Source organism: Mobula hypostoma, chromosome 6, assembly GCF_963921235.1.
Source record: "Mobula hypostoma chromosome 6, sMobHyp1.1, whole genome shotgun sequence".
NCBI classification, from domain to species: Eukaryota; Metazoa; Chordata; class Chondrichthyes; order Myliobatiformes; family Myliobatidae; genus Mobula; species Mobula hypostoma.
In genome coordinates, this window is record NC_086102.1 from 106,656,366 (window position 1) to 106,671,294 (window position 14,929).

Here is a 14,929-nt window from a genome sequence, read left to right on the forward strand (position 1 = left end):
CAATGCTGTTTTCTTTTATATATAACCAATGGTTACTGGAAGGTGTGGGTTAGAAGGCTTGGGACCGGATATCTCCTACCTGGTATTCTTAAACAGGCTAACATCATTCTTGCCCCTCCACCGATTCTTGTCAAGGCACCATAGAGAAGGTCCTATCCAAATGTATCATGGCTTGGTGTGATAGCTGCTGTGCCTGTGACGGCAAAAAAACTGCAGAGAGATTCTGCAGATGCTGGAAAACCAGAGCAACACACACAAAATGCTGAATGAACTCAGTAGGTCAGGCAGCTTCTATGGAGAGTAATAAACAGATGATGTATCAGGCCGAACTGATGAAGGATTGCCAGCATTTTGAGAGAGTCGTGGACGCAGTTCAGCACATCACAAGAACTAGCCTCCCCTCCATGGACTTTGTCTACACTTCTTGCTATCTGAATAAAGCAATCAGCATATATCAAAGATCTCACTCTTCCTCCTCCTTCCATCTTCCATGGGGCAGTAAATAAAAAAGCCTGAAAGCATGTAACGCCAGGCTGAAGGACTGTTATGTGACTATTGAATGGTCCCCTAATATGATAAGATGAATTCTTGACCTTGCATCTACCTCATTATCTCCTGCACCTTATTTCTACCTGCACTGCGCTCTTTAAATCTTACTGACATCTGTCCTTTAGGTAGATGACCAGAGCCGCACACAATTCTCCAAATTTGGCCCCACCAGCGTGTAGTACAACTTCAACATTAACTCCCAACTCCTGTACTCAGTACTCCAATATATGAAGGCAGTGTGCCAAAAGCTCTCTTTGCGACCTTCTCTACCTATGATGTCCTTCAGTCCTTCTGAATTAACCATATAACATTGAAATTGAATATAATTTAATTGAAATTGAATAGAAGTTGAATTTATTTAAATCTTACACCCATTCCACAATGTGAGGGAGTAAAAATCGTTGAGTTATGACTGCATTGCAATGTACAGACTTGTGAATTAATAAGTCTAATGGCTTGTAGAAAGAAGCTGTCCCGTAGCTTGTTGGTCCTGGCTTTAATGCTGTGATACCATTTGCCAGACGGAAGCAGCCAAAACAGTTCATGATTGGGGTGACTGGCATCCCTGATGATCTTCCAGGCCTTCTATAAGCACGTGCTGCTATAGATATCCTCAATGGAGGGAAGTTCACATTCCACAGATCCACTGGGCTGTCCGTGCCACTCTCTGCAGTGCCCAGCGATCAAGGTTGGTGCAGTTCCCGTATCAGGCAGTGATACAGTCGGTCAGGATGCTCTCAATGGTGCCCCTGTAGAAGGTCGTGAGGATTTGGGGGCTCATGCCAAAATTCTTCATTCACCTGAAGTGGAAGAGACACTGTTGTGCTTTATTTTGTGATTCTTTGAAGCAAGAAGAGAAGTATGATTGGGCTGGAAGGATTTTCTTTTTGTAATGGGGACGCATTCACACACCATGTCACCATTTTCTAGGACTAGAAGGCACAGACTCAGAATAAAAGTTCTCCTTTTAGAACCTCCTTGATGGCAGCAGCGAGAAGAGAGCACAGCCTTGATGGTGGGGATGCTTTGCTGTGGCAGTGTTGTAGTAGATTTGAAGTATTCTGAGCAGTTTTGTACACCTTGAAAGAATGTGCTGGCATTGCAGAGGGGCCCAAAGGAGGTTCTCCAGGAATGAAAGGGTTAATGTTTTAGGCATGTTTGGTGGGCCTATACTTGCTGGAGTTTTGAAGAATGAGGGAGGATCTCATTGAAACCATAGGAAGTTTCCTATAGTGGGGGAATCTAGGGCAAAGCCTCCGAATAGAAGGACGTCCTTTTAGAACAGAGATGAGGAGGAATTTCTTTAGCCAAGCAGTGATGAATCCCTGGAATTTATTGCTACAGACAGCTGTGGGGGCCAAGTCATTGGGTGTACTTAAAGCAGAGATTGATAGGTTCTTGATTGATAAGGGTGTCAAAGAATGTGAGGAGAATAGAGTTAGGAGGTATAATAAGTCAGACATGATAGAATGGCAGAGCTGACTCGATGGTCTAATTCTGTTCCTATGTCTTATGGGCTTGTGTTCTTATGGTTTTTGTATGCAAGTCTGTTTGATTCACATTGCCAGGAGAGTGGATTGAATATGAAACTCTCTCCCATGGGGAAAACATCTTAAAGAGAGAAATTGGGGTGGGGTGGAGATTACTGTGTTAAATGGGCTATTTTCATGCCCTAATTTATGTCCCAATTTCGTGCTTCTTAATTAAATTTGATCTTTTCTGTAGGAAGTAAACGAGAAGTTTACGATAAATATGGAAAAGAAGGATTAGTTGGTGGAGGTAAGCATAAAGTGCCTAGAACTTACAGTTGAACAGCACAGACCAGGATCCCACCATCTGTAACCTGATCAGTATTCTACACTCAATTAATGCCCCCTGTCTCCACATGGTCTATATCCCTGTCTATTCATGTGTCTTTTTAAATACCTCTTAAACAAAGTGGTATTGCTTCTACTACTGGCAGTGCATTCAAGGCATCTACCAGTCTCTTTTTTAAAAAAGCACAATCATATAACCATATAACAATTACCGCACAGAAACAGGCCATCTCGGCCCTTCTAGTCCGTGCCAACCACTTACTCTCACCTAGTCCCACCGACCTGCACTCAGCCCATAACCCTTTATTCCTTTCCTGTCCATATAGCTATCCGATTTAACTTTAAATGACAATATCGAACCTGCCTCAACCACTTCTGCTGGAAGCTCATTCCACACAGCTACCACTCTCTGAGTAAAGAAGTTCCCCCTCATGTTACCCCTAAACTTTTGCCCTTGAACTTTCAACTCGTGTCCTCTTGTTTGAATCTCCCCCACTCTCAATGGAAAAAGCCTATCCACGCCAACTCTATGTATCCCACTCATAATTTTGAATACCTCTATCAAGTCCCCCCTCAACCTTCTACGCTCCAAAGAATAAAGACCCAACTTGTTCAACCCTTCTCTGTAACTTAGGTGATGAAACCCAGGTAACATTCTAGTAAATCTTTTCTGTACTCTCTCTATTTTGTTGACATCTTTCCTATAATTCCTACAACAACTTGCCTCACAAATCTTTAAACTCCCCCCCGCCCACCTTAAATCTGTTTTTTTCCCTTAGTTTTTGTACTTTCTTCCTGATAGGAGGGGGGAAGAAAAGAGAATGATTGGAATGGGAGGGGTCCTTGTTAATGTTGGCTGCCTTGCTACATATAGTGATACATGCATTTATAAACTGTGACTTGCTTTTCATTTTGAAAGTATCATTTATAATTGTCATCTTTTCATTTCCAATAGGTGGCGGAGGTCCCAGCGCTGGAACAGAGTTTCCTGATTTTATCTTCTCATTCCGTAGCCCAGATGAAGTATTTAGAGAGTTCTTTGGTGGCCGCGATCCTTTCGCAGAGTTGTTTGGTGAGTGTGCTCTGGCTTTGTTTCTCACTCACACTGCCCTCTGGGTGAAGAAGATCCCCTTCAAGTTTCCCTTAAACATGTCACTTTTCACCCTTAACCTATGACCTCTAGTTCTGGTTGTTATGTTTTGTAACTCCAAAACATTTGCAAGAAAAAGACAGGTATTAAAAAAGCACTCTATGGTTTGAACGCCGCAATTTTAAATAAGGAACATCCTACTCTGACACCTTTCAAATGGCTGTTGGGGACTTCAGTCAGGCTTGTTTGTAGAGAACTCTGCCCAATTATCAACTTCCAGATAAGATGGACGCAACTGAACATGTGTGACATCTTGTGGTAGTCAAAAAGATCAGAAATCTGTCTATAAACTTCACTAAGAAAACATTTTCTGTGGTAAATTGTGTTAAATTATCGCCACAAACAGTGAAGGGGCAAGTGATGGCGAGGCAAGTTCCTGGGATGTTGCAGAATTGTTGGAGATGGAGATCCAATGCTTGTACAGTTGGCCCAGGTGTGAGGTTGGATCGTTCTGGACACTGAAAGAAGTTGGGGTCTGGGCAGAGAAATTCAGATGCTCGTTCAACTGGCCCAGGTATGAGGTTGGATTACTCTGGGAGTCGAGCTGGTCTGAAGAGCTTGAGATTGGCTTCAGGATGGGCGATGGGATCTGGACCCAGAGCGAGTTGCTGGACGGCAAAATCTAGGCCCGGAGCGAGTTGCTGGGTGGTGAAATCTGGGACCTTAGCGAACTGCTGGATGGTGTAGTCTAGCCCTGGAGCCTTTTGCTGCAGTTGGGTCCAAGTGCGAGGGCCGATTCAATGTTCAGACAATTTAAACGCCAGCCCAGAATGGAGGTGAGAGCTGATTTCGCTTCCTCTTCGTGATCTTCACTCCTCTCTCCAGGGTGCAAAGCCTTTTGCTGTTCCATCATTGGTTCAATTCAAACGCTGGCCCAGATAGATTGCAAAGACGGTATTGGTCGGGATGAAAGCTGACTTCCACGATGGTCACTCCTCTCTCCATGACACTGATGCTATGAAGACCCCTGGCTGCAGTGATCTATGCCCGCTAATATGATGAACTGATAAGCAAGGCTTTGTGCCTACTCTGGGGTTTAGATCTGAAGACTCTGTTTTAGTTTGGAATGTTGTTGTTCGCTTCAATTATTTGCATGATCTTTCTTTTTCTCTTGTGCATCAAGTGTTGGTCTTTTATTTTTAATTTTTATTCTTTTTCTTTGACTGGATTCTTTCGAGTTTCTCGCTTTGTGGCTACCTGTGAGAAGGCAAATCCCAGGGTTGTATAATTTATACAATCTTTGATTTAAAAATGAATCTTGAATCTTATCAATATATCACCTGCAGCATCAGAGGTCCCAACACACTTGACTGCTGTTACACTGTAATTAGGAATGCCTGCCGTTCCATATCTAGACAGCATTTTGGGAAACCTGATCGCTTAGCTGTCCTCCTGCACACAGGTGGAGGCTAAAGACCGAGGCTCCAGAGGTGAGGACAGCAAAGAGATGGCTGAGGAGCAGCTAATCGATCGCATTGAGTTGATAGACTGGGCCCTGTTCAAAAGGGTCTGAACAATTACACACCATGGTAGTCACAGACTTTTATAAAAGCAGTTGTAGACGAGTGTGTCCCCATGAAATGACTCAGTCTTCTGTAACCAGAAGCCCTGGATGAACCATGAGATCCACAGTCTCCCAAGGCCCAGATCGGTGGCGTTCAGGTCTGGTGAACAAGTGAAGTGCAAGAGATCCAGGTACTATCTCTGGAAAGCCATCTCGTGTGCAAAGTGGCAATTCCAGACCGAGCACGAAGGATGCTCATGAGCTGTGGCAGGGATTGAATTCTAACACTTCCTACGAAGTGAAGCTAAGTGACATAGGTGACAACAAGGCTTCACTCCCAGACAAACTGAATGCCTTTCATGCTTATTTTGACCATCAAAGCATGGCGGCAACGTCAGGAACTCCCACAGCCCTTGATGACCATGTGATTTCAGTCTCCGAGGCTAACGTGAGAGCATCACTGAGGATGGCGAACCCATGGAAGCCCAGATGGGGTAGCTGGCTGAGTCCTAAAGACCTGTGCTGATCCATTGGCTGGAGTGTTCACTGATATCTTTAATCTCTCATTTCAGCAGTCTGAGGTATGCACCTGCTTCAAGCAGAGTTCAATTACACCGGTGCCCAAGAAGAATGTGGTGACCTGTCTCAATGACTGTCATTCAGTAGCACTTGCATCCACTGTGAGGAAGTGCTTTGAGAGGTTGGTGATGAAGTGTATGAATTCCTGCCTGAGGAGTGATTTGGATCCATTCCAATTTGCCTAATAGCACAATGGGTCAACAGCAGATGCCATTTCATTGGCTCTTCATTCAGTTCTGGAACATCTGGACAGTGAAGATGTATACATCAGGAAGTTCACAATTATTTACAGCTCGGCAATCAATACTATCAGCCCCTAAAACTAATCAATAAGCTTCAAGTCCTAGGTCTTAAGCAATCTCCCAGATGTGATAGTGGCCAGAGGACCTAGGGTAACGGAGGAACTGAAGGAAATTTGCATTAGGCAGAAAATAGTGTTGAGTAAACTGATGGGACTGAAGGGTGATAAATCCCCAGGGCCTGATGGTCTGCATCCCAGGGTACTTAAGGAGGTGGCTGTAGAAATTGTGGATGCGTTGGTAATCTTTTTCAGGATCAGTTCCTGTGGATTGGAGGGTAGCTAATGTTATCCCACTTTTTAAGAAAGGAGGGAGAGAGAAAACAGGGAATTATAGACCAGTTAGTCTGACATCAGTGGTGGGGAAGATGCTGGAGTCAATTATAAAAAATGAAATAGTGGCACATTTGGATAGCAGTAACAGGATCAGTCTGAGTCAGCATGGATTTATGAAGGGGAAATCATGCTTGACTAATCTTCTGGAATTTTTTGAGGATGTAACTATGAAAATGGACATGGGAAAGCCAGTGGATGTAGTGTACCTGGACTTTCAGAAAGCCTTTGATAAGGTCCCACATAGGAGGTTAGTGGGCAAAATTAGAGCAAATGGTATTGGAGGTAGGGTACTGACATGGATAGAGAATGGGTTGGCAGACAGGAAATGAAGAGTAGGGATTAACGGGTCCTTTTCGGAATGGCAGGCAGTGACTAGTGGGATACCGCAAGGCTCAGTGCTGGGACTGCAGCTATTTACAATATACATTAATGATTTAGATGAAGGGATTAAAAATAACATTAGCAAATTTGCAGGTGACACAAAGCTGGGTGGCAGTGTGAAATGTGAGGGGGATGTTATGAGAATGTTGGGTGAGTGGGCAGATGAAGTTTAATGTGGATAAATGTGAGGTTATCCACTTTGATGGCAAGAACAGGAAGGCAGATTACTATCTGAATGGTGTCAAGTTAGGAAAAGGGGAAGTACAATGAGATATAGGTGTCCTTATTCATCAGTCACTGAAAGCAAGCATGCAGGTACAGCAGGCAGTGAAGAAGGCTAATGGCATGTTGGCCTTCATAACAAGGGGAGTTGAGTATAGGAGCAAAGAGGTCCTTCTGCAGTTGTACAGGGCCCTGGTGAGACCACACCTGGAGTATTGTGTACAGTTTTGGTCTCCAAATTTGAGGAAGGACATTCTAGCTATTGAGAGAGTGCAGCATAGGTTCATGAGGTTAATTCCCAGGATGACGGGACTGTCATATGTTGAAAGATTGGAGTGACTGGGCTTGTATACACTGGAATTTAAAAGGATGAGAGGGGATCTGATTGAAACATATAAGATGATTAAGAGATTGGATATGCTAGAGGCAGGAAACATGTTCCCAATGTTGGGGGAGTCCAGAACCAGGGGCCACAGTTTAAGAATAAGGGGTAGACCATTTAGAACGGAGTTGAGGAAAAACTTTTTCACACAGAGGGTTGTGGTTCTGTGGAATGCTCTGCCTCAGAAGGCAGAGGCCAATTCTCTGGATTCTTTCAAGAAAGAGTTAGATAGAGCTCTTAAAGATAGCGGAGTGAAGGGATATGGGGAGAAGGCAGGAAAAGGGTACTGATTGTGGATGATCAGCCATGATCACAGTGAATGGCGGTGCTGGCTCAAAGGGCTGAATGGCCTACTCCTGCACCTATTGTCTATTGTCTGGAAACCTTCTTTTTCATTTGAATCCTCAATTTCCTCACTTGCAGACCCCAGGCAGTTCAGATTGGCAACCTCCACAATCACTCTCAGCACATTTGCACCACAAGGCTATGTGCCCACCCCCTGCTCTACTCACTTTATACCCATGATTGAGAGGCTCAGCACAGCTCCAATGCCATCTTTAAGTTTGCTGATGTTGGCTGAATCAAGGGTAATGACAAATGGGCATATAGGAGGGAGACTGAAAATCTGATTGAGTGGTGCCACAACAACCTCTCACTCAATAATCATCTCCTTGCTCTTGCTGATATTGAGTTCAACAGGAGAAAAGTGGAGGTCCATGAGCCAGTCCTCATCGGGGGATCAAAAGTTGAGAGGGTCAGCGACTTCAAATTCCTTGGTGTTATCATTTCAGCGGATCTTTCCTGTGTTCAGCACATAGTCTTTTCATTGATTCGATTGTGATTTTTTTATTTACTGTGATTGCCCTCAAAAGAGTCTCATGGTTGTATATGATGACATATATGTAGTTTGTTCTCCCTCTCCCTCTCCCTCTCCCTCTCCCTCTCCCTCTCCCTCTCCCGAGGCTGTCCCCCTGATTCTGGACTCCCCCACTATTGGAACCATCCTCTCCAGATCCACTCTATCTTGACCTTTCAATATTTGATAGGCTCAATGAGATTTCCCCTCGAGAAACAAAATATTTCCATTAATAGAAGCATCAATAGAAAGATCTCTGGATTGAGTTTCTCAAGCAGATGGATTTTCTTTTAACTTTCTTGTTTTATTCTTTTGATAGACGACTTTGGCCCGTTTTCTGATGTGGTTGGGATTAACCGATCCCGACATGCACCTGAATCATTATTTTCATTCCCGTTTCCCACTGGATCAGGTATGTTGAAAACTGGGTCGCTGTGTGGTTGAAGGAAGTTCTGTGCTGTGCATGTTAAGAGGAGGTGGCGCTGTGTTGCATCAGTTAAAGATGAAAGATTAGCTTTATTTGTCTCATGTACATTGAAACATGCAGTAAAATGCATCGTTTGCATCAATGACCAACAGAGTGGACTGTGCACGGGGGGCAACCTGCAAGTGTCTGCTCCTAACCATTCAGCCCATCACGTCTGCTGTGCCATTCCATCATGGCTGATTTACTATCCCTCTCAACCCCATTCCCCTGCCCTCTCCTCATAACTTTTGACACCTTTGCTAATCAAGAATCCGTCAATCTCCACTGTAAATATATCCAAAGACTTGGCCTCCTATTATGTGGAAGCAGATTCGCGGATTCGGTAAATGGGATAGCAGATATGATTGCGAGTAAGCACGTTAACTATTTATTTACAAGTGAACAGTGAAGCACTCAACCAAGCATCTTGGTCAAACAAGTACTTATCTAAGCTCCCCAAGTTATAAAACTACAACGCAAAACAGTCAATAATACTTCCAACTGAAGCGGGTGGTTTAAGTCCCCCCAAGTTACACAGCTACAACACTGAACATTCAATAAACAGTACTTATCTAAGTGTGCGCATGGGCCCTCCTTTCTGCAGCACACTTTCCTTATGATCCTTCAGTCATGGGCATGACCCAGTCTGAAGGAGCGAGCCCCCAGCAAAAAGAGAGTGAGGCTCACAGATGCACTATTCTTATAACCCTGGGGCGCCTGGACCAGAAGCCAGTGCCGTGGGGCAAAAGCCAGCCAATGGAAGAGACCTGCCGCATCCTTCGGACAGTCTGATCAGCAACTGGAATGGTGAAGTGACTTTCAACTGGCAGGTAAGCTATCCTTTCAGCTTACACCTCCACAGCCATTTGTGGCAATGAATTCCATGGATTCACCACCATCTGGTTTAAGAAATTCCTCCTCATCCGTTGTTTTAAAGGGACATCCCCCTATTCTGAGGCTGAGCCCTCTGGTCTGAGACTTCCTCGCTATCAGAAAGATCCTCTCCACATCCACTCTACAGTATCCAGGCTTTTCAATATTCGAGAGATTTCAATGAGAGTCCTCCTGCCACCCCCCCCCCGCATTCTTCTAAACTTCAGAGAGTACAGGCCCAGAACCATCAAATGCTCCCTCATACATTAACCCTTTCTTTCCCAGGATTACTCGTGAACCTTCTCTGGACCCTCCCCAATGCCACGAACATCGCATGCCCACAACTCAAATCCTAACCCATGTGTCTTTGGAATGTGTGTGGAAACCAAAGTGTCCGGAGGAAACCCACAAAATCACGGGGTTAACTAACCTGCCAGTTGAAATTCCTTACAGAAAGTGGAGAAAATTGAGCACCGATCTTCTGATCACTGGCACTGCAAAGCAGAACACTTTAACTGCTACTCTACCATGCTACCCCTTTACCTCATCTTTTGTAAATCTGCCTGAATGTCTCTCAATGTGACCTTGCTACCCACATTTAGTGCTGCTGCCTTGTTTTTCGGGTGACCTCGGTTTGACTGTGGCCTCGGGTGTCTCTGTGTGGAGATTGGACCTTCTCCCCTCTGAGTTTCTCCTGCATGCTCTGATTTCCTAACAACATCCCAATGATCTGCTAATGTGTTAGCTGGCCAACGCACAGAAAACCTTCAGGGTAAGTAATTGGTAAAAGGAACAATAACCAATGGCCATTCAAAGTCAAATTCAAATTTATTATCAAAGTATGTGTATAGAACATAGACACTACAGCACAGTACAGGCCTTTTGGCCCACGATATTGTGCTGACCTTTTAACCTACTCTAACTTAGACAATAAGACATGGGAGCAGCACGAGGCCATTCAGCCCATCGAGTCTGCACTGTCATTCCATTTTGACTGATTTATTATCCCTCTCAACCCCATTCTCCTGTCCTCTCCCAGTAATATTTGACACCCTTACTACTTAAAAAGCTGTCGGCCTCCACTTGAAATATACCCATTGACTTGACCTTCACTGTCATACAGTACTTTGAGATTCATTTTCTTTCAGGCATTTACAGGAAAATAAAGAATTACAATAGAACTTATGAATAACTATGCATAAGCGAAGACTGACAAATAACCAATGACCATGTGGGTTTTCTCCAGATGTTCTGGTTTCTTCCCACATTCCAAAGACACGCAGTTAGAGTTAGTAACTTGGTGTGCATGCTGTATTGGTGTCAGAAGCATGGCAATACTTGTGGGCTGCCCTCAGCTCACCCTCAGACTGTGTTGGTCATTGATGAAATTGGCACATTTCTCTGTATGTGTTGATATACATTTGACAAATAAAGCTAATCTTTTTTAGAAAAGCATTGGAGTCTTGAGGGGAGACCTGATCGAAGTTACTTATAGAATTATGAGAGACATCAACTGTGTAGTAAGCTGAACTCTTTATCTCAGAGTGGAAATGTCAAATTCAAGATTCAGGATTGTTTAAAGTCATTTCCTGTATGCAAGTGTAAAGGAGAATGAAATAAATGTTACTCTGTTCTGACGCAGCACAAAAAAAACACAAAAGATAACGAACACATAATTTAAAAACTGTATGCCAACCCTACGCCGTAGCCTAACGCACACCTCTCCCAAAATGTAACCAGGCATCGAGGCAACGCAGACCAAACAACTGTGATTGGTCCACTTGGTAGCATCGCATTTCCTGCTACGCTGCAATAACTTCCAATTGGGCGACTGAAGGGCAGGGAAGGAACTCTGGCTGCAATGCTTTCCATAAAGCTTTACAGTCCTCCGAAATTATGGAGGACCCTGTGCTTGACGCCAGTTTGTAGCTAGCTGCTACAGCCTGTTGACTTCCACCTGAAGCTAAAACTCAAATGGCGATTGCCAGTCTCAGAGTATACTGTGCGTACACTGATGTGAAATAAATGGTTGGAGACGATGAACCAAATCGTCAAATCTACCTGCTGACATCCAAAAATATTTGAAATGTATTTCCTCACCCATGTCTCTCAGTGGCCAGACAAGCACAGAAAATTCACCCTCCTTCAGTTTCAGTCACCATTGTTTGAAGTTTGAGTTTCTTCGTGTTGAGTTTCAACACGAAGCTCAACGCAATGGCATAGAAACCCCACCGCCAACTAGCGTTTTGGCGATGGATTGCAGAGCGACGCAGACACACCAACGCACAAGTATAAATGCTCACAATGGCATAGCCCACTTGCGTAGGCTGCGGCGTAGGCTAGTACGCACGAGTATAAATCAGCCTTTTTACTTCCTCAAAATGTATCTGCTATATGTTTACCAATAGTCTTTACAAAGTTTAAGATTTTTAGATATCGTTGTTTCAAGGGCAAATAAAGAGGGAATGGAAATGGTTGATTTTTGACATGTGCTTCAAAACAAAATCCAAATTAATCTGCTCAGAATACTATATGAGAAAACAACTTGTGTACAGAAAGTGATGTTTGTTCAAAATGACCTGTGCCTCTAGAGGCTAGAAAAGTGAGCTTTCTTCACTGTGTATGACGTGTTCTGCGTCCATGAGATGTGTGTGATGTACACTCAGTTTCCACTGCTTTGCTGCCAAGTGAGTGGTGAGACTTCTGAAATTGATAACCATCCCCCTTGTCTTGTTGACATTAAGGAAGAGGAAGTGGAAGAGATCAAACACAAGGCCTTCAAGTTCTTTCATCTCCTCTCTCTAGGCCATCTCAGCATTGTTGGTGATGAGCTCCACCATGGTCCTGTCATTGGCAATTACATCGACAATGTGGTTGCTTGGGCGGTTGGCTGTGCAGTTATGTGTGAGCAGGGTGTACAGAGATGGGCTCAGCATACAGCCCTAGGGTCACCTGTGTTGAGGATGATGGGGAGGGAATACTCGTGGACATAGCTTTAAGGTGAGAGGAGGAAGGTTTAAAGGAGATTTAGGAAGCAAGTTTTTTTTAATATACAGAGAGCAGTAGGTACTTGGAATGGCTGCCGGGGGGAGTGAAGGAAACACATGATCGTAATGTTTAAAAGGAATTTGGACAGGCACATGACTATGCAGGGAAGGGAGAAAAATGGATCATGTGCAGCCTCCTGAAGCAACACAGATAACTTCACTCAACTTAACAATGAACTGATTCCACAGCCTACAGTGGCCACTTTACCAAGTCCAGGAAGTACCTAATAGTGTGGCCACTGAATGTACCTTTTGCAGGCAGATGGGATTAGTTAGATGAGTGTGATCAGCACAGAGATTGTGGGCTGAAGGGTCTGCTCCTGTGCTGTTCTGTTCTGTATTCTTTATAGTGAGCTAAGCAAGTGCTGACACAGGTTTGAAGGGCTGAATGGCTACCTTCATTCAATTGTTAAGCTACCTTTTACTATCTGATGACTCCAGATTTACTTTTCCACTCATGAACAGTTGCCACAGGTGGTGATTGAAACACATATGATAGCAATGTTTAAACAGAATTTACACAGGCACTTGAATATGCAGGGAATTGAAGGATATGTATCATGTGTAGGTTCCTGAATCAGCATGGATAACTTCAATCACCTCAACATTGAACTAACCAGTGCCTCTTATTGTTGGCAGGGTTCTCATCTTTCTCCACCAATATTGGTGGGGTTGGAATGGGCCGTTTCCGATCCGTCTCAACCTCCACGAAGTTCGTTAATGGGAAACAAGTAACCACCAGAAAGTGAGTATCTAGTATGAGAATCACTTATTATGGAGGGCTGTGGTGAACCTCTTCATTCAGAAGGTGGCGCGAGTGTGAAACGAGCTGCCAGTGGAAGTGCTGGATGCAGGTTCAATTCCAACATTGTGGCGTTTAGTTAAGTATGTAAATGGGAGAGATTTGGGGCGGGGGGCTCTGGTTCAGATGCAGTTCAATACATGGACTAGATGGGCCAAAGGACCTGTTTCTGTGCTGTAATGCTCTATAACTCAATGACACTGTACCCCAACAGGAGCACAAGAGTTGGGACAACAATTTACATCTGTTCAAGGAACACCTGTTTTTTTTAAAAAAAAGGAAACAGGGCCTGTTGGGACTTGTCTGTGGAGCAGGACATTGTGGAGTGAGTTGGAGACAGTTTCTTGTGGACATTACACACTAGTATTAAAAAGCATGTTGAGACTTGCCTGTGTAGTGGGAGATTGCTTGGGTTAATAGTAACTTAGGAAGGGCCAATAAAAAGAAGCAAGGTTTATGCGGAGCGGCCACTTTTGGAGTGGGCCAGTGTAAGAGTGGTCAGGCTGTGGCTCATCAGGCTTGAGTGAAAACAGGTGTAGGCTAGAGCTTAAGTTTGAGAAGGTAGAGATGTAACAAATGTAGCAGGATGATAGAATGCTCCTCCTGTGATATGTAGAACTTAAGGCTACCTAATGGTCTCTTTAATGACTACATCTGCAGGAAGTGCAGCCAAGTTCAGCTCCTGACTGACAAGGTCAAGGAAATGGAGCTGGTGTTGGATGTACTCGGGACCATATGGGAGGCTGAAAACCTCACAGATTAGACTTACACTGAGTGCAGGCGTCAGATTACACCAGGAGGAATAAGGGGAGTAATCAGTTAGTGCAGGGTTCCCCTGTGGCCATTCCCCCTCAGTAACAAGCATATCCCTTTGTATATTGCTTGGGGGGAACCATAACTTGTTGGGGCGCAGCAGCAGCAGTCAGGACAGGGGCACTGTGGCCAGCTTTGAGACTCAGCAAGGAAGGGTAAAGTCAAACTGAATGATAGTGATAGGAGATTTGATGGTTAGTGGAATAGACAGTAGATTCTGTGGCCGCAAAACTGAAGCCAAAATGATGTGTTGCCTCCCAGCTGTGAGGATCCAGGGTGTCTCAGAGCAACTGCAGAAGATTCTCGAGTGAAGGTGAGCGGCCAGGGGTTATGATACATTTTAGCAACAACGACAGGAAAATGGGGAAAAGGTCCTGCACAGTGAGTGTAGGGAGCTGGGAAAGAGGCTGACGAGCAGGACCTCCAATGTAGTAATCTGTGCTAGTCAGGGCAGAAGTTGGATGATTTAGCAGGTGAATGAGTGGCTGAGGAAGTGGTGCAGGGGGCAGGGTTTTGGATTTCTGGATTGTTGAGATCGCATTTGGGGCAAGTATGACCTGTACAAAAGGGGGAGGTTACTCCTAAATCCGAGAGGGGCCAATATCCTTGTGGGCAGGTTTGCTGTTAGGGTTTAAACTAATTTGGCATGGGGGTGGGAAATGGAATGATAGAAGTATGGAAGGTATACAAGTAGATGCAGTGTGTAGTGAGACTGTGAGGAAGGACAGGCAGATGACAGGGCAAAATTGCATTCAGTAAGGTGAGTTGAAGTGTAACATGGCAAACTAAAAGTAATATAGAAACAGGACTGAAGGCGTTATATTTGAATGCACACAGAATACAGAATGAGGAAG

General features: G+C 44.3%; 1 protein-coding gene across 5 annotated transcripts in view; it reads left to right on the forward strand.

Moving 5' to 3' along the window:
• The window catches only part of dnajb2 (DnaJ heat shock protein family (Hsp40) member B2), a 98,163-nt gene that overhangs the window by 24,834 nt on the left and 58,400 nt on the right, over window positions 1-14,929 (forward strand). For all 5 annotated transcript variants that reach the window (XR_010018383.1, XM_063051382.1, XM_063051381.1 and 2 more), the window contains exons 4-7: window positions 2,275-2,328; window positions 3,322-3,438; window positions 8,394-8,486; window positions 13,100-13,205. Coding sequence is in view for 4 of the 5 variants with exons in the window: in XM_063051382.1 (XP_062907452.1) it covers window positions 2,275-2,328; window positions 3,322-3,438; window positions 8,394-8,486; window positions 13,100-13,205 (370 nt within the window). In the remaining variant the exon portion in view is untranslated. The remainder of the gene's footprint in view (window positions 1-2,274; window positions 2,329-3,321; window positions 3,439-8,393; window positions 8,487-13,099; window positions 13,206-14,929) is intronic.